Source organism: Strongylocentrotus purpuratus, unplaced genomic scaffold, assembly GCF_000002235.5.
Source record: "Strongylocentrotus purpuratus isolate Spur 01 unplaced genomic scaffold, Spur_5.0 spur5_scaffold_6, whole genome shotgun sequence".
NCBI lineage: Eukaryota > Metazoa > Echinodermata > Echinoidea > Camarodonta > Strongylocentrotidae > Strongylocentrotus > Strongylocentrotus purpuratus.
The window spans coordinates 12198929-12225424 of NW_022145612.1; the positions used below are offsets into that span (position 1 = coordinate 12198929).

Below are 26496 nucleotides of genomic sequence, written 5' to 3' on the forward strand. Positions count from 1 at the left end.
CGAGCTCAACTTCCATTTGCTCAGTACTAAAAAAATCTAAAATTTTCATTTTCCCTCAAGAAAAATTTCAACCATACATGCACCCTACATATAATGATTGCAAATATGTTTCTATACTCCCCCTGCAAGGAACAAATATATATTCCGTCATCAATAACGAAGAAAACATGATTTTATGGAATATTATGCACAAAGCAAATGAAGGAGAGCTCGTATAATAAGTCACAGAGTTGCCAATTTGTATTTGATTGATCACAACTTCAATAATTCATAACTTTCTTATTTTCAGTCAGAATTTGCTCAAACTTTCACTCACCTGATTTTCTTATTATTCTGCCTCTATCGAAACAAACTTATTTTGGGGGTGGACTTTCCCTTTAAAATCAAATGTGCAAGGAATTCAGTGTGATTAAAATTTTTTTTTTTTTACTGATTTTCAATTAAAATTGAAATTTCTTTTCTCATGAGCTATTTTTAATGTATGTACCTTTTAATGAGAGCAATGCGAAGCTTAAGTCTTCATATATTAGTTTTGCTAGTTTTACTGATAAATATTCTGGGCCCCACATTTCATACTCTACCCATTATAAAAGTTGTCTGTAATACTTGCAGATCATGTATCTTCTGTAATGGTTGGTGATTTACATGTATCAAATCTGTCAATACCTAGGGAAAAAGCTGAACAACTACCGTACATGTACATTCAACATAATTACATTGGAAGGATAAACATTAATAGTAATTTCTGAACTCTTGACTATCTTCCATTCTCCAAATGATGTATAATTCTAAAGCTAGGGTAATAATATAACGAATTTGATATGCACTTTACATGACCAATTTCTTATTTTTATATGAAAATTAAAACTACTACCTTACATTATTAGTATATCATAGCATTATTTATATTTTGTAATTGTTTTTTGTCATTTATTTTCCAATTCCAACAGGTAACAAGAGGGGACACACTGGTCTGAGACTGATGGGAAGATTGGGGTTGTATAAATCATGTAGATAGCAGAAGAAATAACAGAGAGCAAGTCTACGGGCAGCGCAGTATGAAGGAAGGTAATTCCTGAGTCCATACTACATGTTCACTGGATGTCTTGGGAGTATAAATCGACTTTGATATGTCCAACAGAATGGTTGGTACAGACAAATCATACCAGTGATTGTTGGTATTCATTTTAATTTTCTTACAAACAGCATGTAGCACAATTACCATTCTTAAAAAAAACAACCTTAAGTTCACTTTTCCACCACCAGAAGTTATATATTAATTAAGATTTTAGAAATATGATGCAAATTTGGTTAAAGTAAACATTTGGTTGTGTTTATGTAGCCACTTATTACGTCTTTTAAAAGTCAGTTAGGAGATACTATCTGCAGATGGGGAGATAAATTTCATTTGTACAAAACTAAAACTTTCAAGACAAATGCTGGATTATACTTGTTCATGAAAGTTGTGGAATCATTAATTTATGCATCAATTGAACATGCTATGATATACAGGTGAAATTGTTCTTTTCAAGGGGGCAAATAAAAGGTATTCACTTTCGCAGTGATTTATTCTAAAATGCTCAGTGGGACTTTTGCAAGTTTAGAAGATCTGTGTATACTTGTTAGTCCTTTGTACATGAGCTATCTCTGAAATGGTCTATACATGTACATGTATTTGTAATCATCTTTACCTTTCTTCACAAAATTACTATGGCGATTAAATAGGTCATTGTTTAAGGATTTTGGGGAATAGAGTTGTGAACACTAAAATTACTTTGACAAATTGTCAATCAACATAGATCACATCATGCCATTTCCAGATAGTAATTTCAAATTGAATGCACATGCTGATCCCAAGATGTCAATTAGCCGACTGCATGAAATAAAAAAAAGTTAAGAAGACTCTTGCTGCCATGTAATCTAGGCTGCCCAGGAGCTGTTTGGAATTATTTATACAATTGATATTGATACTATTATTTCTTGGCCAAAATTTTACTTTCATTATACATATTTATACATGTAGTTATTCACTTTCAGTTTTACATACTTGTTTGCTTACTAAATATCACTACAGATATTTAGCTGACCTCAAGTTGTATTTATGTACAGAGTGATGTAAATGAAATTTATGATATATGTAATGTTAGTCAGTAACAAAACAAAATATCTGTTCTAGTATGGTAATGATGTATGTGAAGGGGAAAACAAATTATTTATTCTTTAGAAAAGACAAGTTTCTTATTCTCAAATTTTAATTGTCTTTCCAGACTTCCGGATGAGACTTCGGTTAACATTTATTTGTCATTCCATTTGTAAATTTGTCATTGACCTTTTATTTTTAATGAAGCTAGGATTTTCAAACAGTGAACATAGGCAGAGATGATATAACACTTTGTTTGGCTTTAGACTGCAAATACATGTAGGAGCAAATGTGAAATTCAAAGATTTGGTTGTGAAATTGTGCATCATTTAAACATGTGTATATAACGATATATTTCTATGAATATGCATTTGTGTCTTTGTGAAACATTATTAAGATAAATAACATATAGGTACAAAATGGATAAGAATTTTTAAAACGTAACATATCATAAAGAAGAATTACAAATTTACCAGATATACTTCCGGAAAAGGTTTCAGTGATGTATGCACTCGCATGTTCCTTTTTAGAATAAAAGCCACCAGTCCCCTGGTTGCTTACTTATAAGCAAACATATGCTTTCTTAAGAGCCGCCAGATGTAAAATCAAACGATCAGATTGTTGCATGGGACACATTTCATGTAATAGTTGTAATTTAAAAAAAAAATATTTGCGTAACGTATAAAGAGCATAATGTTATATCTACACCCACTTTGCATACGGTATAGTAAAGATCTAAGCCACAATTTCACATCACTTTTAGTGTTGTATATGTATGTAGAATATGGTAGTTTTTGTTAATAAAAATGTTATATAACTTTGTATAATAAATGCTGTGTATCTGATTGTTTATTCAGGATTATGCTCGTCTTAATGAGAATTTTCATTTCAGCAATCATTACTTCAATCAATCAATCAAGTAACAAACAAATCAATCAACCTACCAGCTAATCAGTCAACTTATCAATCAATCAAAGAGCCAATCCACCATCAAAGCTATCAATAGACCAGTTTACTAACATATTTAAATTTATGTATGTTTCTTTCCTGGGGACCTAGTGACAAGTTATTCCATAAAAGCTGCTTTAATGAATTAACTACAATAATTTGAATCCAGTCTGCATACATTACTTGTTGCTATGTCAGGCAAGCCTTGGACATGCTTTCTGGTTAAGAACACTATTTGTTTAAAAAGTATGCATAGCATTTGAATGTTAGTAAAGTGGTCTATTTAAAAGCTAACATTACCATCAATAAATCAACCAACAGCCAGTCAATCATCGAACAAGCCAATAAATCAATCAAATAACAAACCAATCAACAAACACACAAACCAAGTGATTATTCTACTAACCCCCCAGTCAGCAAGCAAGCAGTCAAGTAATCAACCAACCTAGTCTATGATTTCAGGTTATCAAGTTAAATAGTTTTGCCTGTTAAAATCCTTATGAAATGCACAGTCCCATATATCAACATTAACAAAATGTAAAATGTATCATATTTTTATTCATACCTCCATTATGCTGAAAAAAGATCAACTGAAATGCAGCTATTCATTGTAAAGTCAACTTCTTGAAAATATGTTTTCATTACTATGTTTGTATCTGACAAATGTATAAAGCTGGTAAATTTTTCCTCTGACCGATACAAAGTTTGCGCGCTATACAAGTAGCCACTATTATTATTATTATTATTATAATAGATTTTGCGACGATGAATGAACAGTTTGAATTACTAAAATGCACTTAAAATGAGTTGAAATCCCTTCTGGAATGTCACAAAATTCTTTGCAAATTTATCTTATTGCTATTTCAAAACTGAATACATTGATATTTTCGTTATAACCATGAAGATGATTCTCTGCATTCAATATACTTATAGAATAGAGCGTCAACACATGATTGGAAAATTTCAATTTAGATTTGAAACTCTCCATGCACAACAAACAAAAAGTGAATGAAATAAAATATCAATGGGTAATATGGCCAGGGACTAAATTTAAAAAGTGCAGTTTGAAATCCGAATGCATTTTGGAGAGTTTTACAAAACAATCCGGAATGTATTTTGAATAAAAACTGCAGGAAAACAAGCATTTAATGCAAATTTGGGCATACATTTGCATAAATTACAATTGAAGGAATCAAGTTCACAATTTTAAGTAAAAGTTCTACTCACAGTGACCAGCTATAAGATTGTTGCATTAGAATGTACGTCAATGGATTTGAAAATAATGCTATGATTTCTTTAGTTCCCTGAGGAATACAGTGGCATAACAGGAAGCTGGCAAGTCAAATGATAAATTAAGAGTCTTTCTTTGACATGACAGGCTTGACGATTGGCTTACATCACATTGCGTATTTGTATAAGATGATTTATCTCTACTATGACACAAAGACTGACTAATATCATTATGATAAAGGGTTGGCGAATCTGCAGAATTGGGACCCCCTATGGCTTTGGTGGTATCTGTCGAAAGGGTATTGTCATAGATACTGGCAGTGAAGTCATCTTTGATATCAGCAGAGTAAGAAACCATGTGGCATTCAGATACACAGGCAGGACTCCCCAGGGGCCGGCCTGCACTGATTTCATTAGTTTTCTCAGAGTAACACACAGCAGGGTCGCTATCAGATTCATTACAGCTCAATTCCATGTGGCGCCCAGATGCTTCCATTAGATTGGGGCACCCTACCGTTACAATGCTACTGCTGCTCAGGGCATCACTGGTATTCCCAAAAGGGCTTGCAGCATGGTTGCTAGGCAATGGAGCATCCTTTGTATCTCTGGTATAATCTTCTCTATCATCTTCATTGTCTACATGCTTATCCCTAGAGACACCCCATCCCCATTCTAGGTTCCTTGGTTGAGCAATGACCTTTCGGTAGCCCCCTGGGACGTTGAGCTTGAGGGCAGGTATTCTGAAGTTGCATTCTCCAAGTCCAGCCTCATCAAGTCTTCTCTGATACTCGGCTCCTGCTGTGTGAGATGGATACTGGATGTTGTTGCCTGGCAACGGCAGCATGACCTCCGTGAGGGAGTATTTGCCTTGGGTGATATCATCTTCAGTTACAGCATGTACCTGCATTAATGATATAAAAGATATCTGAGAGTAATTAGAAATGGGAAACTAATCATGTCACACACATCTCTATTTTTAAAACTTATTCACACACTAAACAAATATTTCAAATCATGTAGTGCCATGAAGAAATCAAATTGCATGATGCATGATGAATTCAATCTAAATAATTTTATTTACAATTTACACAATATAGATAGAGAGTGATACTTTGTACATATTCATTTTTTTATTTTGACATTACAAATACATTTAAAGAGAAGGTCGAGTTCTGAGAAGAGGTGAAAAATAAATTGTGAGATGTTTATGCCACATGTTTGTGTAGTCCCATATACATCTTTCTGTGTACAGTGCGTGTAACTTTACCAAGACTGGGCCAAATTTCTTATCATTTTGATGGTTCCAGAACCTTCCAGTACACACCAATACTTATATGCTAGATGATTGATTCAACAACATTTCTTTCACAATGCAATCGCATGACCAGAACTCAACTTTATCTTTAAGTCCCTTTTTGAATAGCACTTGAGTAAATCATATTTAGGGGCAAATACATGGTGCACATGGGTCTTACATACTAATGGACAGGCATAATGACGGATAATATTAGTCTAAGTGAAGAGACAAAACATGCGAGCCGCCATCTTGGATTATAATGTAGGCACGCATTTTTTCCATTGTCATTAAAATCCAAGATGGCGGCTCGCATGTTTCGCCCCTTCTCTTAGACTAATATTATAAATTTCAAAGTCATGAAAAGACACTTAATATCAACAAACATGGTTTACAACAACTCCAAATGACAAAATAATTCCAGCTATGCATATTTTTGAAGCATTTGATGACCCAAAATTTTTGGCATTAAAAAAAAAAAAAAAAAAAAAAAAAAAAAAAATTGACTGATTTGTTTTGCCGATACCGATCAAAGGTGCGAGGGTGTTGTTCCAAACCTCCAATCTGATCAAAGCCCCAACTTACAGGATTAGACAAAAGGGTCAAGTATTATTCTGAGATGAGAGCAATTTGTAATTAAACAAGACTAAAATGAACACATGTCTAATGGAACGACAATTCACCTTTGTTCCCAAGTCTTCAATACACACAAGATCACCCTCCACAACTTGGCAACCATAACGACACATCCTCCATGATGCCATTTGGTTCCAAACCAGGCTGCAGAAAGCATGGACATACATCTGCCTCATATTGTGAGGGATGTTCATCAGAGCTTTGATACAACCATCATCATCAGTTCCATGTCTGAAAGTGGTCAAGAAAAGAAGAAATGATTTTATCAACAAAATTTATGGAGACATTTGTATTTTTCATTCATAATACTCTTATTCTCATCTAAATTTAAAGAAAGAGATCTTTATAGCGAAATTGAAACTTCCTCCAAATAGTAGGACTCTAAATTACAGAGTACTTAGAAAGTAAATACATAAGGACCACAATTATTTGCTGTAGAAACTAACATTATTGACACATACTAAGAAATTTAGAATATAAAAAGAAATCAAATTCAAAATTGTTATGAAACAAGTTATAACATAAATCATCTTTAATTTTAATTCCATTGTAGGAATATTTCACTTCGCATTTGCCTATTTTGACTAGCACTTCATTTACTTTATAGGGTTTAATAATCCCACCTATCCCACTATTACCTATTAAGACCCTTGAGTAGAAGGCACTCTCTGGTTTTCATAGTTGGCATCTGTTTGAGGGCTTCTCTTGGGGAGCCTGTTTGTTGAAAGCAGTGTTTAGCTACATTGGTAGCATTGGATGGGTCTGCACAAGGTCCATCATCTGGAGATAGAATCAGATCAATTGCTTCTTTCTACAAGTATGAAATTGATGTACAAAGAAAATATTAGGAATGAGGAAGACAGCGCAAGAAGGCAAAAAGAACACAAACAAAAAAGATGTATAGATAAGGATAAATTGAGCTTAGGCATTGAAACAGTTGGAAACATGTGTACAAAGCAGCACATATGTCTTAAGAACAACAACTACTCTCTCTCTGCCTTTTAGAAGTAAAATATAATCTTAAAACTTAGAATGTCTCTCATTCTACAATATGTTTAAAAAGTAAAAAATGCACAATCATACTTAAAAAGTAGAGCCCTGTACCTACGCTTCCATAAACCTGAATTTCAGATATCGAAACTTTCCATGCTATGATCTAAAGTTAAATAAAGTTTAAAAAAATGAAATGTTATAGATTATTTGATCCAACATGTAATTTCTTGTAAACTAATTTGAAGCTTACATATTTTCCCTGAAGCATGGCACATCCTACATCTGCTGGGGATATAGTTGTTAGTGCCTTGCTTGGGTCAACCGATGAGGCTCCAAAGCGCTGTTCTCCATAGTAGTTGATAAATCCTCTGTCCTGGTGTAACAAGCAAAACAACAAGATATGTGAACAGTGAAACAAAATGTTTGATTTTGAGGCATGTATATGTAACTGATACTAAGTTTTTGAAGCTGTAATATCTGATACAGCATTATTCAACATATATAAAACACGTTGAACTACTGTCTATAACAAATATGAAATTAAATGTCACTATATTACTTTGACAGTGTGTTGCTTTTCACAAGATTGAATACTGGTCTAAATGTTGTCATTTTTTAAAGTTAGGACCACATTTGTTGCACCTAATATGTACATATAAAATGGTTATAAGTTGGTCCAAGTGTGTCCAAATGCTTCATACACCTGAAAGCTCACTAGCTAATGCCTGTCACAGTTTGTGTGAATGTTTTGACTCACCTCAACACATCTGATGCATTGCTCAATGCAGTTTTGAAGCTCTCTTCCTTTATCTTCTACGGTTCCAGCTCTCACCTCATTTGATCCATTCTTCATTTCTATGTTCTGAAGAGTGATATCAAAGTGGTTTCCCCAAAGCTCACCAGTAACCATAGATTTGTTCCTGGAGTGAATGGAACCTACTTTCAGCCACCCAGGGAGCTCCTTGGAAACATCTTGTAGTCTGCATTGAGAAAATGGGTATAAAAGAAAATTACAAAAGAAAGAGCAAAACAAAAGGTAGGCTAGAGGACGCATAAAAAGAAAAAGAAAATACAATGAACTAAGTCAAATACAACTAAGCATTCCGGACATTCCAAAAGACTGATTGTCCACAAAACCAATGATGCCAGTATTGTGAACTCTCAGAAAGGTGTCAGAAGGCCTCCAAGACCAACATGTCGGTCTCATGAAGCATGCAGTCTCATGAACTCTCCGATAAATTTTAAGCAGACCCACAGGACTCCCATTGTCAGTCAAAAATCTCCAAAACTGCATTCAAAGTAATACATTTGTTTTTAAAAGGAATTTCAATCATTAAAGGTAATACAAAGTTTTGGTATGGAATCATGAATTTGGTTCAAATTAACATATTGGAAGCATATGCGATCCTACAATATTCAGTGATTGTTGTCTCGGTTGAAATCGAGTCTAAAGTGATGAAATTGTGAATAATTAACACTTTATGTTGTATAGCTCCCTCTAAAGGTCAAAATATTAATCTAACTATAAACAATGTTTCTTGATTATAATCGACCAAATGGCTATTCCCTTTTGGAAATTATATATCACAACTACATATTCTGAGATTTTCATAGTCGCAGCTACCATTGTATGGCCGTAAGCGCTATTTGAAATTTATCAACATTTACCGGGAGCACCAGTAAATTTTGATATTCAATTTTTCTCAAAAGCAGAAGTGTTTAAGGGGCTCCATTTTCTAGAGCTTATAATACATCCACATAGGCATCAAAATATATCAAAATTGTAAAGAATCACTATCCATCCAATTTTCAAAATTTCCCAAAACTTTGTATTACCTTTAACAATGTCAATGATGGTATACCATTCACCTGAATATTTGAATATTATTGAGATGAGTGTTAGTCTGGTTTATAACCTTGTGATTGTGATCCCTTTCACAGCCATTTCCTGAGTAGTGACAGCCTTCTTATCCTTGATGCCAGCATAGGTGAAGTCAGAGATTTGGACTCCCATCAGTCTGGCTAGTTGCTGTATGGCAGACAGTGTTTCTGTGTTGGTCTTCTGCAGAGTGAACCCTGTACATAACATGAAGTTGACTGTTAAACTCAAGAGTTCTACAGCTTTGAATGCTCACTCTAAAGGACACAACTTCTGTCAGACTTACAAGCAATGTAAGTATCATGATTAGATTACATATCTGCATTTTTATAAGAGAAAGAACAGTAGTTTACACATTTTCTTACAAATAAGATTTCTATTGTTTAAGCCATTCTTGGGCTGCAATATCAGATATTAGATGAGACCTTGATGCCATCAACCTAGTAATTGATATCCAGGTAGGATCTTCATATTAGTACCTCTTAATCAATTGTCTATGGGAACCGGGTGGTCCCTGTGTTAAGTTTATGGGAATGAGAACACTCAGTAGCCAATGGGTTTATAAAGTATATGTTCTAAATTAGGTAATATTTTACAGTTCTCCAGTTACAAAATAGATACATAAAATAGAAGCCCAACAAGCACCAAATTACAAATGTTGACCAACTAAGCATTTCCAATTTGAGACTACACATACATGTAAGTGGCATACTATTACCGGTTAATACTGAATCTCGAGCAGAGTGACCGTCTCCCCCTTTCCTCTTCTTATGGTCCTTGATTTGTCTGAAGCGTACCACAATCTTCTGATGTTCTCTAGTGGATGCTCCATCTCCAAAGGTCTTAGTTTCCAGGAAAGATCCATAGTGCTTAGCAACCAAACGATGTAACTTGGTCCTCTGGTCTTTGGACTCCAGCCCCTCAAAGCAAAAGGTCTGCTCACGATCTCTAAGCTCCACAAATTTGAAAAATTCTAGTACTTTTGATAAAGGAATTTGTAGGTCTTGGAATTCGGCTATCCCAGGTTCCCTTGAAATGTGAATCTCTAGTCCCCCCTGATCAGGTACCTTGTGAACCTTTGTTCTAAGATGTGGGTACAAGTGCCTCACACATTTGTGAATGATAGTACGAGACTCCTTGCTTGAGATGAGGCCTAGATTGAGATGGGCTTGGTGAGGTTCCAGGATGGTTGAGCTAGCTGTATTTGTCTCTGTACATGACTCAGGATTAGACCTACCGAGCGATTTAAGCTCAATTGTGGCAAATTTTTCCAGTTCAATAAAAATGTCCTTATCCAGTACATTTTCCAGACATTTCCTAGAGTCTTTTGGAATGAAGCCCTCCTGACTTACTTTTACCTTGTTAACCTGGATGGAAGACAATTCACTTTGGATGTGGGAGTCTATGACAGAGGTACTCGTGCTAGTATCAGATGCAGCTTTAGAGTGTAGGGGTGTAGGTGTAGAGTCTATAGCAGATGTATTGGAGTGTTCTGATCCATCTCTAAATTTGATGCCAAGCTTTGAACTGAGATCGATTTTGATATCTATTAATGATGCCAGCCTCCCGTCTGGTGAAATTTCAGTCACTTGGAAATCTTTGGGACTGGTCTTGACGTTCCCCTTGAAGCCCTCATGTTGGGACACATAGCATTCAATCCCAAACATCTTTCACTGATTATCTTCGGCAAGTTACCTATGAATATACCACCATTTCCAGGTCCAATGGTCTGAAACGAAAGAGAGGGAGAGGGAGAGAGAGACAGAGAGATAGAGAGAGAAATCCAGTAAATTGACTTTGTCCATTACAGTGTACCGGTATTTGAAGTACCTGTGTGAAGTTATCTACCGTAATGAGGATCTGAGACATTACGGTAGATAACTTCACACAGGCACGCGCCCGCCCGCAACCCACCTTCGGTATGTATTGTGCAGCGGCGCGGTTTGTCGTCTATGCCGTGAAACCTGTGAAAAAGTGTATACTAATATCAACATTTATCCGAAAAATGCTCCCAAAATAACAAGAAAACTGACACAAAAAATGACGAAACAGGTAAAAAACATAACAACTTTAACTCATGATCTTTATTTGGACATTTAATGAATATTTACTTCATTTTGGGTATGTTCTCCACGCCAGAGTTACGGGTCAAATTTTGAATGCGTTTCTGAACAGGCGCCAAATTTTCAGTCTAACATTAACCATGTCCATGCATTAATATTGCCATTAATAAATAATGAACTCATGGCCAGCTGATCATGTCCACACAAGCTTCTTCTTCTTCTTCTTCGGGAGTACTCCTCAACGTTCCGTAAGGCAGTTCCGTAAGGGGGTGCTCTGTATCCCCCCCACCCCCCACTGAGCGAATTTTCGGCCGGCGCGATTTTCAAATTTTCGGGAGCAAAAAAAAAAAAAGTTGGGCCCCCTCCCCTAAAAAATCCTGGATCCGCGCCTGCCGTAAGGAACCAAGCGAGGAGGAATGAGGGGGTGCGCACTGTGCTTGTTTAGTTCTTATTGCTTGAGTCTTGGTTGCGGAAAAAGTTGGTTGCTTGGAGTTTGAAGGTGTCAATGTTCGTGGTCCTTTGGATGTCGGAGGGTAGTGAGTTCCAGTCCTTGATGGTACGTGGAATGTAGGAGTGTTTAAAACAATTGGTGCGGGTGGAGTATTGGATGAAGGAGTTTCCTGAGGTACGTCTGGTGGCTCGTGTAGCTGGACGCAGGTAGTCCGACACCGGCAGGGCCAAGGCCCCCCCCCCCCCCCCCCCCCCACAAGCAACACAACATGTTGCAACATACTGTACTGCAGCTGCATGTAATTGTCATTGTCGATCTGACTGACCCTCTTTCACGTCACTCGATCACCATCAAAAATACTGTTAAATACATCATGCAAATCAATAGACGCCACAACAAAACATTAATCTTTTTTTGGGGTACCTACTGTGTTAGATTTGTCACGTTCGAGGTTTACTGGCTCACCGACTACACTACAGCTATGATCCAGGAACTGACAAGATATTCAGCCCACTGGGTCTCCGTGGCAGCTCATGTATGCTACTGCGCAGGTATGTGAGATACGCTCTTCCGGAGACTACAGATTTTAGATACCCAACTACGGAAAGTGGGCGCGGCATATCTTATGCTTGTTAGGTGAGTCCATTATTAATTACAGGGAAATATATTTTTGAATAAAGAATGATAAAAAAAAGAATTGTTCTAGATCTAAGTAATATTTTAATAGAGCAATATTAGAAAGTAAGTAATCAATTATTATTATGATTTACTAAGAATAGTCTTTATATCAAAAGCTTGTAATTTTCTTTACGTTCTAAGAAAATTCCAATCTTATAATGAACGCAACCTAGCAACAACATTGTATCAAAATGGCGATGATGCTGCAGCATAAAGCTGCAAAATCAGTCGCACAACCGTCATCTAAATACTACACAGGGGACAAAAATCCAGTTCTAAATGCTTTTGAAGAAGAGTACAAACTGTTTATACAATTTATGAAGAAGAGAGGTACACCTGGCCATAAGAAAAAGGATGAAGAGCCATTTGCCAGAGGGTAATTTACTTTTTCTATTTTCCCTTTCAGTCCGATGCATTGAAAAACATGATGTTGATGACATTGATGGTGGCATGCGTGCGCATGCAAACCAGAAAACTTTTAGATCTAGATCTAGATCTAGACCTAATTACTAGCATGGACTTCTTTTTAAACAACCTGTCCACATACAGATTTTCTTTGAAAAACCTTAAAATTCCCTAATTCATTGGTTTAGAACAATTAATTTTGTTACAAATGTTAGATTCTAATCTTGCCGGTTGTCCCTGGACTTTTGCCATTTTTTTTTTAGTCGACTTTACGCTCACTTGACCAGTAGGGGCACTGGTTCGGGAATGAATCGTCTGCATAAACGAGGATATCTTCGTTAACGCGGAAAATTGCATCCTTAGAAAAAGGGAACGTCTGCATTTTCGCTGACGTTTTTTTTCATCGGTGCTAGCTCTGCGGGTTTCGAGTGTTTGGCGATGTGAAAAACAGGTTCCGTGTAAGAAAATAACCCCGGTTTACTGTCTACTTTTATGGGTTATCCGTCTTCTCGAGGATTTATCGCTCTAATTTGAAAGTCTCTGTACAAAGTTAATCTAAAATGCATGAAGAAAATCATCGCAAAATCTGTTTTTTCGCATCGCCAACACATGGATCGGAATATGAAACGTCTGCGAAAATGCAGACGATCCAGGTTTTTGCGGACGCATCTGTCCGGGTTTACGAAGACAATCGTCGTTTATAAGGATGAATCTTTTTCTCGGACCAGCTGTATAATATAATAATGACCCCAAAAATGCCAATAATCAATATTATTAAGAACTATTTTAGAGGCTCAACATTTTCAGTCAAATATAACAGAAATTTATAGATAAATTAATTAGATGGTGCCTGAGGCTGAGTTAGACAAATAACTCTATAAAATGGAAGGGTCCATATGCTAATTACTATGCATATCTTGATTGGTGGATTGTCAATTACTGTTAATTTCACCTCAACGTAAAACTAATGATACGAGTCTACATGTATGACAAGAAATGTATGAAAATTTCATGGGGGGGGGGGGGCAAACCTCAATAATATTCTTGTTACTCGGTCAATATGGTAAACAGTAAAGACAGAATTTCGAGTTTGACGCATCGTCCATGTCAAAGACACAGTTTAAGTTATTAGGATCTAGAGCTTTTTTTCTATCTTTCATTAAACAAAATTTTTGTTAATAATTCCTTTACAGATCCAACACGTTGTTCAACTTGTGGAACAACTATGAAGCCAGACTACCTTCTACCTACTACCAGAAGAAAGTCATCGAGATGGGAGACTTTCTGGTTTCTATGAAGGTTAAGATCAACACTATACGAGTACATGTCTTTCATTTCTGTACAATGAGTATTAAGCATGCTTATCTTGATATCATCTGTAGGCTCAGTAAGCAAAGATGCATGGCAAATTATAGCAATCTTTATAATCTTGACTTTATAACAAAACTTTCATAGCTCTATGAGGATTTTGTATTGTTAATCAAAGTATAACCTTAGTAAGAATCCAGCAACTAAATAGGCTTGCAATGTATTGATACTACAGGAATACAACTTGGCTGTATGGCAGTGTTATGGACGCTACCTTGATCAGTTTGGTGATCTGCACATTGAAGACATTGTGGACATCAAGACAGTGAAGGCGATTTTCTTCCCAGATGGTCTCGAGACAGACAATGCAAGTTTGACGGTAAGAAATCTTTCTCCACATTACTGGGTTATGATAATAATTGTTGGAGATTGGAGAGAATTTTAGCCTTCACAATTGCCTATCTAAATTTGTCATTGTCATTGGGTTGTCCCAGTTTTGAGCTTTTGGGAGTTAGAGAATTCAGTAGTTAATTATATGTTCAATGTCTATTGACTCAGAGTAAATGCTGGTTATGATATCAGGAATATAAAGACAAAACAAAAAATAAATCCACCATAAGATGTTTTGATATTGAACCTGTAATTATTAATTTGAGTTGGTAGTGGACTATCTTTCAAATTAATGTTATCTAAATGCTTGATTTTAAGTATGTGCACATCCTGCATCACTTTCAACTTTCTCTGACAAATCATAAAGTAATGATTGAACACCCAAAGTGACATATCTTGTACATTGTATGAAATAAAGAGATGCATCTCTGATCTTTCCGTTTGATTGATTAGTTCCGAGCATTGTATGGAAAGAGCATCTGTAACTACCAGCTGGTATTGATGACCGATCCCAAGCTTCAGAATACCCAGTCTGTTGCCCAATGCCTCAAGATCCTGGCCTTCCTCAGGCTCATTACACAAGTGATCCTGCCAAGAGAATCACTTTGCTGGTTGGTCTACAATGGTAAGATGTTGGTCAAGAGTTCTTGTCATTTAGCTGAAAACTAGAAATTCACTTCTCTCTTAAATTGTACCTTTGTCAAAATTAAGCATTTTTCATGACCTCATCACTAAAGGCGGTATTGAAGTAAAAATTACTCTAGCTTATATAATCTTCATCTTAATACCCATGAATGAATATTAAAAAGTCAGAATGAATCAGGAGAGCTTGGGTATTTTTTTCTAGTTCATCGTGACTGTGCCATGGACCAGTGATGGCCTGGTGGTAGAGTTGCTGCCCGGGAAGCAGTAGATGCATGCAGGTACAAGTCCCGCTGGTTCCAAGATTTTTTCTGACTTGTTTTTCAATACAGATCGATCAATCGATCTTATTTACTGGGTGTAAGCCACAAATATGTTTAAATAATTGAAATTTCTCCCAGGAAGCATTACATTTCAAAAATCTTTTGATGTTTTTCGTTTGGTGTTGTTGTTTTGTGGTTTTCAAACAATGTAGTGAAAATGTAGCATAGGGTGAAGAACCAAATTAGTGATATTATGTAAATATTTTGGAATACTAACATATCTTTTTCTTTATCTTTCAGGAACAATTCATATCTATAGTGTATCAAGACATATGATGACTCTGGGTCACTCTGCAGAGGTGAGATTCATAACTTACAGTATGTATGGGTTTACAGAGGTGGATCCAGCATTATAAGAAGAGGGTGGGGATGGGGGATGGGGGCCTTGGGACCACCTCCCCCCTAATTAATCAACCAGCTGCAGAGATGCCAACCAAATTAAATTGTATTTAGTACGATAATTATTTTTATTATTTTTTAAAAATAAATAAGTAAACAAGTACAAGTAAACCCCCGCAACCCCAACAAAAACTTTGCTTTACAATTTTCTCTTTAAATTTTAATGAAAGAGCAAACATAAACATAAACACAAACATAAAGTAAAACATTTTTCTGAAATTTTCTCCCCAAAATCTGATTTTTTAGGATACTCAGTCTGTTTTTTTGTGTGTCAAGAGGTTGGCATCTCTGCAGCTGGTTTATTATGAATACAGGAATGTATATATTGCTAAGGAGGTCTAACATGCCAGAAATGAGCTGATGATATTCAGTGGATATCTACAAATATGTAGTGCTGCTGAAAAATGACAAATTTTGGATACAGGTCACACTCTGTTGAATCCTTTTCCTATAGCACTTAACCTCAACTTTGAAGAAACAAATTCTCTCTTCTTTTTATGTAGACAAATAAAAACAATACAAATAGAGATGATAGTTTTTTTGCATTTTATGTTTTATGGCCAAAATTGTGATATGACATTGTGTAACAAAAGTAAGTACAACGTAAACACCTAAAAATAAATGTAACAGTAAGCCTATGCCCTAGCTACATAGAGGTCGTGGTCGAGTGGATACGTCGCCGGACTGTCAATCGCAAGGTCCGCGGTTCGGGTCCCGTCACGGCATTAATGTCCTTTGGCAAGACATTGATCTACATTTGACACACTCAACCCAGGTGATGTCAATGGATACCTGACAGGAATTAATTCCTTGAAATGCTTGAGCGCCGTAATGGCAGCCGTGCTAAAGCCAGTGTAATAATCTCTGTGCTTCAGAAAAGTTCATTTCGCATTGCAAATGCTGTATTATTATTATTACATACATGAAATGAAATAATTTTTTGCTGTTATAGGTATTGGAGTTTCTACTGTGGGCCTGTATGTGCATGGAAAACTCTGTACCCCTCATGTCTGTGCGTTATCTACAATGGAGAACCACTCTGTATACTGCTGTGTGTCAAAGCTACTTTGACTGCAAGGCTCATCAACAATCAGAGGTATGGCTTGAAGTAAAAAGATCAATTCAAACTCAAAAGACGAATGTATTTGTAATGATGTATATTTATTAGAGTAACTTCAGACTTGTGAAAATATATGCCATTTTTAAGTACATATTTGATGTTTGATTAGTATTTTGTTTTCTACAAATTTGACACAACTCTTACCCTGAACGAGTTGAGGCAATTCACACACCAACAAATAGCTTCTAGCAATGAAGTTGCAGCAAGATAAATGTTCTTATGATAATTATACATTTAAATAAAATCAAAATGGTGCATGTGGATCATTGATTGCAAATTTGATGATAAACTACAATAGATAAAGATATCTTTTGTAAAAAGTCATTGTGAATGTGCTAATGTAAGAATTTTTTTTTTCTTCAGACTTTTGCAAGACGGGCCCTAGGAAAGGTGAATGAATTGAGTCAGCTAGAACGTATCAGCTCTGCTCCACCTAGCGTTGAGATTGAGGCAGTATTCAGACAGGCAACAGTCAAGGTAACAAATTCTGTCATAGAATTTTGTAATAGTAGTGAGATGTCCTTGCATAATTACAGTGCTTTAATCATATTTTAAGCTAATCTATCCGAGCCGTTCTTATCAAGCAAACTAAATTGATTTAGTGAAATTGCTTGATATTTTGAAAAATTATTTATGACAGTTACATGTTACCAAACATTGTGAATTTTAACACTGGCATGTGTATTTGAAACTGTAGCTTGGCATCATGGTGTACAGACGTTCAGTGTTTGACCGCAAGCGACCTAAAGGACTACTGCGTCCAAAGACGAGAAGCAATGTAAAGGACTCGCAGTCGGTGAGTATTATCATTACAGATTAAGTGTATTCTCAATAGCCAAAATAGGAATTAAGTGTTCATTAGACAGTGAATTAAGGGATGTTTTTATCCTTAGATGGACTAATTTTATGCCATTACAGATTAAAGGAATGTTTTAAAAAGTATGGTAGGTCTAACACTGGTCAGTAATGGCATATGGACCAAATTGTTTGGAACATTTTTTTGAGGACCCAAATAACAGGCTACATAATCTGCAAGTAGGGCAAGGTCTTCAGAACAGAGTAAAGATATTTTGTAATTAAAGACAATTAGCTAATATAAAAAACAACAATTAAACACAAGAAATCCAATGAAAAGCGAGTACCATTCGGTATAGGTTTACATTTTAAACTCAAATTTGATTTGAAACTACAAAGTAATTTAAAACTAGTTTCTTACATAATGTAACCCACCAATGGAATCAATCTTTATGTACTTACCAGTATTTGAGTCAAGGCACATACTCCCCTTGATGTAATTTTATTTTCTTAAGTGAGCTTGAAAGCAATAAATTTACTTGATTTGATTTAAAAATAATGCCATACCCTAGCCTACTGAAGTACGCACAGTCACTCTAGTAGCCAGTGACGGACGCCTCATCTGGCATAAAACCACCAAACAACGACTTGACGACCTTGTTAAGAAACAAGGAAATGTGAGTACGAGTGTGTCGTTCATCTTCTAGGTTTCTCATCCATCCAGTGTGTCTGTATACATCTAACAAGAACCAAACCTGAAGACATTATCCAGTTTGCTGTGCACTAATTTCATCCATATCAAACAGAATAACCATATGGTTTGTGATGCGAAGAACTAACAAATGATGATTATTGGCATTAACTTTCTGATATGACTTACAATCATTAATTTTTTTCTTTGCTTTTTCTTCAGTATTTTGTAGACATGAACAAGAAAGTATGTCATTTTTTCCCTATATTGAAAGCATTTTGCATTTTGCAAAGCTGGGTTATTCTAAATGCAAACAATTACTTTTAAGGCATGTGTAGCAGAAGGAAATTAATGTATGCAATTAACACTGAAAGCTTTCTTTATCGGCATACATGTCATAGTGGTAGGACCATGTTCTGGCATCATTTGCTGCCGGCTTCATTTTTTCATAGATAGAGAGTTAGGGTTGCAATTAGGTTTTAAGTTAAGATTGTGATGGTTATAGGTATGAAGTTAGCATTATTGAAAATGACTGCAGAGCAATTGTCATTGCAAGCGATGTTTTTAAATAGTTGTGCATTTTGAAATGCTGTTGACAATTAACTTTATAAACATATAGAAGGTTGATTTTATATTATGTGTTGTTCTAGTGAATTTCATTCAAAACATTTGTTGTTGTTGATTTGTTTATTGCATTCCATTTGTTCCATGATGCAGTGGTAATTAAGATGTTTATTAAAGAAAATATGAGCTAAGGTAGTGAAACATCAACAGACTAATAATTTCTTAAATTTCAGTTATTCCATTTCATTTCAGTGTACATGTACATATTTGTCTCATGTAGCATGGTTCAATTGATCATAATGCAGTGGTTGAATATGAAGTGTAAGGCTAAAATACATGAATGAGAATTATGATCTTAGAAATATTTTTGAAAGGAGTAAATTCTACTTTGCTCCACCTCACCCCATTTACCATAAATCAAGCACTAACAAAAGATAAAGAAGAAAACAAATGAAAATGTATATTAGAAGATAATTCACCCTCCATATCTTATTTTCAAGTTGTATATACATGTATGTAGAGATTTAGGGTACTACCAGCAATGCACTGTAACTCATATTATGTATTCAAGTGTGTGTAACAATCTTGATAAAAATGTAATGCCTTAACATGTAACTAACCTGAGACTGAGAATCTAATATGCTGTGAATGACCGAATGCTGAAATGGAAGTAAAGTTCAGAATCAAGTAGTTTGGAAAAAAATATGTTTTTAGGTCATGGTTAAAGCTGAGCCTATAATTTATTTCACTGAGGTCTTGAAAATTTACCTTTATTCTAAAACCAGTTTGATAGCATTGTAATAAGTATACATTGATCTAGTGACATGCAAAACTCTACTCAGTAACCAATCATCTTTTTCAATTGAATATTTGTCAGCATGCAATTTTAATTCCATATGGTGTTTTTGTTTTATGTCTGTCATTTTATAGATATTTGATGAGTGGTAAAAGATAAAAACTTTGCTAAAATGATTCATCTGTATTTTCTTGTATAAGTTGTATAGTGTATAATGTCTTCATTTGATGTCTATCATTTTGAAAATCTGTTACACTTATTCATTAAAAGACAATCAAGCAAAACTACATGTTTTATGATATGATTGATAGCATTTAAAAAGTCAAGGACATACATCCTGTTACATATATATTTGTAATAGTTTTATCATTATTCCAATCTCAATCTCAAGCAGCTTGTGTAATATGATTTTGATTTTATATCTCTGAAACAAAGCATCTTTTTTTAACAGCAACTGACAAACATTCACTACATGTATAAGCAGTTTATGATAATGTGGTAATTCATCTGTTTGATTGAAGCCAGAAGAGCAACAACTCTGAGTAAAGTGATATAAGTTAACATCTATTTGGCTCAAAACAGACAAGTTATCTGTTTGTTAAAGAAACAGGATCTACATGTTTCTGTTTCTTTATTTTCTATCTTTTTTCTCTTCATCAGCTGTTGTGTGCAGGATAATAGCTGTCCATACTTTTCATTTCATCATTAATACTCTTTACTTACTCATATATTTGTTGATAATGGTTTTTAATCATATTTTCAGACATTTAAAACAGATGTGTTGAGATAAAGAAAGAATTTCCTACATTGTTTTTCCTTTAGCAATATTTTTGCTTATTTTACATACTTTCGTGAGGACGATTCATTAAAAAGAAATTAAAGATATATATATACTCAAATAAATATATATAAAGATAGTTTACACACATTTAAGACGTCTTTTTTGCTATCTTTGTTAGATCACGTGGCCTCGTACTCCTGTAGAGAAGTTACTATCAGACATGTTTGAAGGTAGTGCTGCTCAGTTCCTGGCCATCCTAGAGACGCTGACCGATAGTACTCGCAGGACACTGCTGACCAGTCCAGCTGCACCGGATACTGAGGATTATATCTTGGATACTTTCTCAGAGCTGTTCTTTGCTGGCATGGAGATCATCTCAGGTGAGGTTATGTTTTTTTAATAATTTGTGTAATATCATATTTAGAGCCAGAAGGGTGTTTAAATGTATTTAAGAGTATATAAGTTATGTGCAATGCCCTTCTGGCTCCTAGAAGAAGATATACAAAGTTGATAGGATCAACACTGTATAGTATTCATGACACCATCACTGTCACATCATTGTTTCTTTGACTTTTTTTAAATACCGGTAGTTGTTTCGTTTGTTATCCTTTCAATCTTTCTATTAATTTCTTCTTTTCCAAGATGTAGTGATTTATAGTCATTTCTAAAAGTGTATCATATTCTATATATTCTAATATTGATATAGTCTCATTAAGGATATCGATTTTCTATTCATTCTTATTTAGGACAACTAAACTTATCGTACATATTGCAGTGATTGTATGTTGTACAATGATTGTTTTCAAGGTTTTCAATCTCATTTTTTAGAGAATGTAAAGCAATATGAATACAAAAGTGTTTGATAAAATAGGAAAGCACATTTTAGTGAGGATTTTGTTCTTTACAATTTCAGGCGGAGGAGGGAACCAGCCTCGCAATCCTCAGACAGTCAATGACATCAACCTGTGTGGTGTAGTCCTGGACAAATCCCTCATAGAAATGTCCTCGGCAGCGGAAGATGGTATCCCTATCTCGGCTGTTGTCAAATTCATTAAGTCAGCCTACAACTATGAACAATGGGAGGTGTATGAGAATCTGGTCCATCCTACCATTGAGTTTCTCAAGGTAATTGGTGGTGTTCATTTTCTTTAATTTCTTTAAGATCCATATTGAAAGTTGATTGTAAGTGCAAGCCTGAAAATTTCGATTGAAATATATAGTGAATGCCTTTTCATAAAGAAGGAAGTAAAAATGATGTAACAAAAATATGTAAGATGGAAAGGTGATACCTAAATGAATAGGAAAGAAGATAATCAAATAAGATTTTTGTATAGTGAACTTTTTCTGTTCTTTTTGAAAAGTGAATTAATTATGAATATCATGTTTGTATCTATTTATATTCATGAATTCCATGTTTGTGTACAATTTTGTGTGCTTTTTATTTCAGAATCAACCAGACAATCGGTATACCCATGAACTTCTCTCTGTGGAGATCATGCAAGCAATGGAACCTCTCAATCCAAACAGAAAATCTAAGAAGTCTCATACCCAGGTTGAGGAGATTAACATTGAAACTGCTTCTCTACCTCTACCTTTGGCGCCACCAGGTATGATGTCAGAATGAAATATATTAATAATTTTATATTCAAACTTTGTATTTTATATCAATCTATTTCATTTGATTTTCATGATGGCTTGGCTAAATTGATTTTCATTATAACAGACAAACATTACACTGGTTATGTGATTGTTATGAAACTTCCAAGATATTATGCCAATACTTTGGTACTTGAATACCAATTATATTTGTATAGGAAAAGATACCTTTATCTCTTTTCCCACTATATTTGATATTTAATTACAGGTATATAAAAGCATTTTAATTCAGCAAAATAATTTTTTTTAATTCAAATATATTATAAAAATAACCACTTGTGGTTTGCCCTCTAAATAGCTGTAGTTAATCTGTAGTAATGTTTTGGTTTAGTTTCTACATTAATAGATAAGAGCTAACAGATATCATGGTTTGTAATCCCTATTCCATTTCTATTGTTGCAGGTTCCATATCCTCTCAGGATCACTGGGTGTATCTAGCAGAAGTCCTTCAGGCTTGTGCCAAGGACCTCTCAGCTGTAAGTCTTTGTCATCAAGTTGCTTGAGTTTTCCATGATAGCTGCTACAATAAGCTAACTAAATTTACTGATACCTATGAACTTTTATTTGTATTTTGCAAGTGTTCTGTGATTGATATTTGTATCTATTTGCATGGAAATTATAGTTTTTTTGCAGAAGATAATGATTTTAAGGAAGATCAACCTCTCAGGAGACCAAACAGCTGTACCCTAAAAAGTCTCAAAACTTCTAGAATGCACCTTGTATCTCTGTTATGTCTTACCTAGGATTCCGTTGACTTGGATATGGTTGTCGATGCTACCCTTTTCCTGTGGGGTAGAGTGAAGACTGTCTTCCAGCGAGTGCAGACTGGAGCGTCCGACAGTGGCAAGTACCTGCAGAGAATGGACAATCCTAATAAGGTAAGAGAGAAAGACTGAAGTATTGGATCTCACAAATCACATTCGGTATGAGTCTGAAAGGCGGAATTTGAAGAGAATCTTCCATATGAAAAGTGAACATTTCCCTTAGATTGCTTTTTTTTCTTCCTCCAGACCTTAATCATGAGGTTTCACCCTAAAATATTTATTTGGGGATTTTTAAAAACTGCCTTGATAGAAAAACTGGCTAGCCTGGTTATATCTTGCCAATTTGTAATGTCTCAATTTCAGGACTCAATTCGTTAGTCAAGAATTTCAGAATTCATAAATACTGTTCCTTTGTATGGAACATTTTGTAGAGGGTAGCAGGAATATGACTTAGTTTAGTTTTAGAATTGAATTAAAAACCTGTGAGTTTTCTTTGTACTCTTTGTACTTAATATTTAATTGTTCAAACCATATTTTACTAAAGAAAAAAAATGTTGACATCTTTTATTTATAATTTATAATTTCAGTGGGTGCATATTTTGAGTGTGCTCCATGAGGTGGTGTATTGGTGTGGTATTGCTAATGTGGATCCAGGACTAACAGCTGAAGTTGGCATCAGACTAGCTCTAGTCCTTGAGAGCCAGGCTACTACAGAGATGAAAGAAACCGGTAGGTCTTTTCTTATGTTGCATCTTGCTTGGAAGATAAAATAAGAATGAATTTGTGCATTAGAAGAAGTAAAAGTAAAGTGAGCAAGAAATACTTTATTATTTAAAACAAGCTAACCATCAACCTGAAGAATACTTATATGGGCCATTGCAAAAGCCTTTGAAGGACTACTTATTGTGTGAGAGAACATTGAGTGTTGTATGTTTGTATTAGTTCAAGTTAATTTTCAAATGTTGCAATCGTTGTTTAAACGATCTTTATACAGTCAAACCTGCTTTAGTGACCACCTGTCTATAAAGACCACAGTTTTTGTTTTCCTTGAAACAGTTTCTCATTGAAACATGTACTAAAGGAACCTGTCTACAAAGACCACCTGCCTACGAAGGCCACTGTTTGTGTTTCCCATGGGCGGTCGCTATAGACAGGTTTGAATGTAATAAGTTTTGGTGCAAATTGAAGCGCTTTGTAACTGCAAGGAAAAGGCACTATATTAAGTACTCTGAAGAGTGGATTAGATTCGATTCGATTAGATTATGTAGCTACATCACCATGCTGGATGTACATATACTACCACTTCTATTGAGTTCTATTGAGAACTATTTATGCAAGATAGAAACAAAATACATATATGGGACAGCATATTTATGAAAGTGAAGGTGCATTCATTATCTTTTATTTGCCTTTATTTTGTTCAGCCAAAGCTCGATCTATGGATGATCACCAGAGTGTAGAAGAAGAGCCATCTCCATCTCCATTTTACAAAGGTATGTTTCAGATCATTACTCTGCCAGAGTAATTTGAAATGTAAAACCATAATGGTTTGCCTCTTTTGAGAAGAAGTGATGAAGTTTAAACAAACTTTTGCCAAAAGAAACTATATGTTTGTATTGCTCCAGCTGTTCCATTGCTGTTACTAGTGATACCTAGAATTCATAATTTTTTTGGAAGAACATACAGTACATCTTCAATAGTATCAGGACTAAAACCTAGATATATATCACAAATGATGTCAAAAAATTCAAAATCTAATTTCTGCATTCTTTTACTTTTAAAAACACTGCACTATCACAGTTGTACAATTCTAACAAGAGATCAAACATCTGCCTTCATGTTCAGAATCGCCATTCAGGAGTGAAGGTCGTACCACGGGGTTAGGAAGAGCCAGCGGTATCACCATGTATGCTGCCTCTATCCTTCAGCAAGGTCCACAGGAGCAGCTCCTCCTGGCTAGAGAGATCCTGGAGAGGGCCTTACAGGGTGTGTCCTTTGCCAGGTCAGCTGTGGCTCTGACTGATGGCAAGTCCATTGCTGATGTGACCTGGGTCAAGGTAGGTCAACAAAACGGAAGATGTGTTCAAGGGGTTTGGAGGGAGGATCAGACTCTAGAGAGATTCTGGAGAGGGCCTTGCAGGGTGTGTCCTTTGCCAGGTCAGCTGTGGTTCTGACCGATGGCAAGTCCATTGCTGATGTGACCTGGGTCAAGGTAGGTCAACAAAACGGAAGATGTGTTCAAGGGGTTTGGAGGGAGGATCAGACTCTAGAGAGATTCTGGAGAGGGCCTTGCAGGGTGTGTCCTTTGTCAGGTCAGCTGTGGCTCTGACTGATGGCAAGTCCATTGCTGATGTGCCCTGGGTCAAGGTAGGTCAACAAAACGGAAGATGTGTTCAAGGGGTTTGGAGGGAGGATCAGACTCTAGAGAGATTCTGGAGAGGGCCTTGCAGGGTGTGTCCTTTGCCAGGTCAGCTGTGGTTCTGACCGATGGCAAGTCCATTGCTGATGTGACCTGGGTCAAGGTAGGTCAACAAAACGGAAGATGTGTTCAAGGGGTTTGGAGGGAGGATCAGACTCTAGAGAGATTCTGGAGAGGGCCTTGCAGGGTGTGTCCTTTGTCAGGTCAGCTGTGGCTCTGACTGATGGCAAGTCCATTGCTGATGTGACCTGGGTCAAGGTAGGTCAACAAAACGGAAGATGTGTTCAAGGGGTTTGGAGGGAGGATCAGACTCTAGAGAGATTCTGGAGAGGGCCTTGTAGGGTGTGTCCTTTGTCAGGTCAGCTGTGGCTCTGACTGATGGCAAGTTCATTGCTGATGTGACCTGGGTCAAGGTAGGTCAACAAAACGGAAGATGTGTTCAAGGGGTTTGGAGGGAGGATCAGACTCTAGAGGGATTCTGGAGAGAGCCTTGCTGGGTGTGTCCTTTGTCAGGTCAGCTGTGGCTCTGACTGATGGCAAGTCCATTGCTGATGTGACCTGGGTCAAGGTAGGTTAATTACCAAAACGGACGATGTGTTCAAGGGGTTTGGAGGGAGGTTCAGACTCTAGAGAGATCCTGGAGAGGGCCTTACAGGGTGTGTCCTTTGTCAGGTCAGCTGTGGCTCTGACTGATGGCAAGTCCATTGCTGATGTGACCTGGGTCAAGGTAGGTTAATTACCAAAACGGACGATGTGTTCAAGGGGTTTGGAGGGAGGTTCAGACTCTAGAGAGATCCTGGAGAGGGCCTTACAGGGTGTGTCCTTTGTCAGGTCAGCTGTGGCTCTGACTGATGGCAAGTCCATTGCTGATGTGACCTGGGTCAAGGTACGTCAACAAAACTGAAGATGTGTTCTAGGGGTTTGGAGGGAGCATTAGAATTATTGGAATAAAGGATTCAAAGGTTATATATACTATTTTCCTGTAGATGTGAAGAAAAAAATCTAGCAAGGTATATTTAATAATAATAATAATGGGTTCTTGTATAGCGCTCATGTCTGTCAAACATGACACTCCTTGCTTGAGTGTAGTTCTCATTTAGTGGCCTTTTCATTAAATTGATGAAGATAATT

At 36.0% G+C, this 26496-nt stretch overlaps 2 protein-coding genes across 3 annotated transcripts in view; one reads left to right on the forward strand and one right to left on the reverse strand.

The window, feature by feature from the left end:
- Nucleotides 1-3626: 3626 nt before the first annotated feature.
- Nucleotides 3627-12229, reverse strand: LOC115919330 (pseudouridylate synthase 7 homolog-like protein). 2 transcript variants are annotated; one of them, XM_030972834.1, is made up of 8 exons: nucleotides 12100-12229; nucleotides 9839-10849; nucleotides 9158-9317; nucleotides 7999-8221; nucleotides 7492-7614; nucleotides 6887-7059; nucleotides 6296-6479; nucleotides 3627-5219 (listed from the first exon to the last, which is right to left on the reverse strand). In XM_030972834.1, exons 2-8 carry the CDS (start codon nucleotides 10785-10787, stop codon nucleotides 4374-4376), a joined length of 2658 nt encoding a protein of 885 aa, XP_030828694.1. In that variant the 5' UTR covers nucleotides 10788-10849; nucleotides 12100-12229; the 3' UTR covers nucleotides 3627-4373. The 2 variants fall into 2 exon arrangements, with proteins under 2 accessions (XP_030828694.1, XP_030828693.1); XM_030972833.1 differs by having other exon boundaries at nucleotides 12062-12228.
- Nucleotides 12230-12498: 269 nt separating this feature from the next.
- Nucleotides 12499-26496, forward strand: part of LOC115918165 (cilia- and flagella-associated protein 54-like) — a 50687-nt gene continuing 36689 nt past the window's right edge. Inside the window, exons 1-17 of the mRNA XM_031000163.1 lie at nucleotides 12499-12688; nucleotides 13911-14016; nucleotides 14261-14404; nucleotides 14869-15040; nucleotides 15621-15679; nucleotides 16732-16875; nucleotides 17263-17376; nucleotides 17597-17695; nucleotides 18267-18371; nucleotides 20705-20906; nucleotides 21440-21651; nucleotides 21974-22133; nucleotides 22585-22658; nucleotides 22926-23060; nucleotides 23534-23675; nucleotides 24371-24439; nucleotides 24792-25003. Of these exons, the coding sequence (XP_030856023.1) occupies nucleotides 12504-12688; nucleotides 13911-14016; nucleotides 14261-14404; nucleotides 14869-15040; nucleotides 15621-15679; nucleotides 16732-16875; nucleotides 17263-17376; nucleotides 17597-17695; nucleotides 18267-18371; nucleotides 20705-20906; nucleotides 21440-21651; nucleotides 21974-22133; nucleotides 22585-22658; nucleotides 22926-23060; nucleotides 23534-23675; nucleotides 24371-24439; nucleotides 24792-25003 (2334 nt within the window). The 5' untranslated portion in view covers nucleotides 12499-12503. The remainder of the gene's footprint in view (nucleotides 12689-13910; nucleotides 14017-14260; nucleotides 14405-14868; nucleotides 15041-15620; nucleotides 15680-16731; nucleotides 16876-17262; nucleotides 17377-17596; nucleotides 17696-18266; nucleotides 18372-20704; nucleotides 20907-21439; nucleotides 21652-21973; nucleotides 22134-22584; nucleotides 22659-22925; nucleotides 23061-23533; nucleotides 23676-24370; nucleotides 24440-24791; nucleotides 25004-26496) is intronic.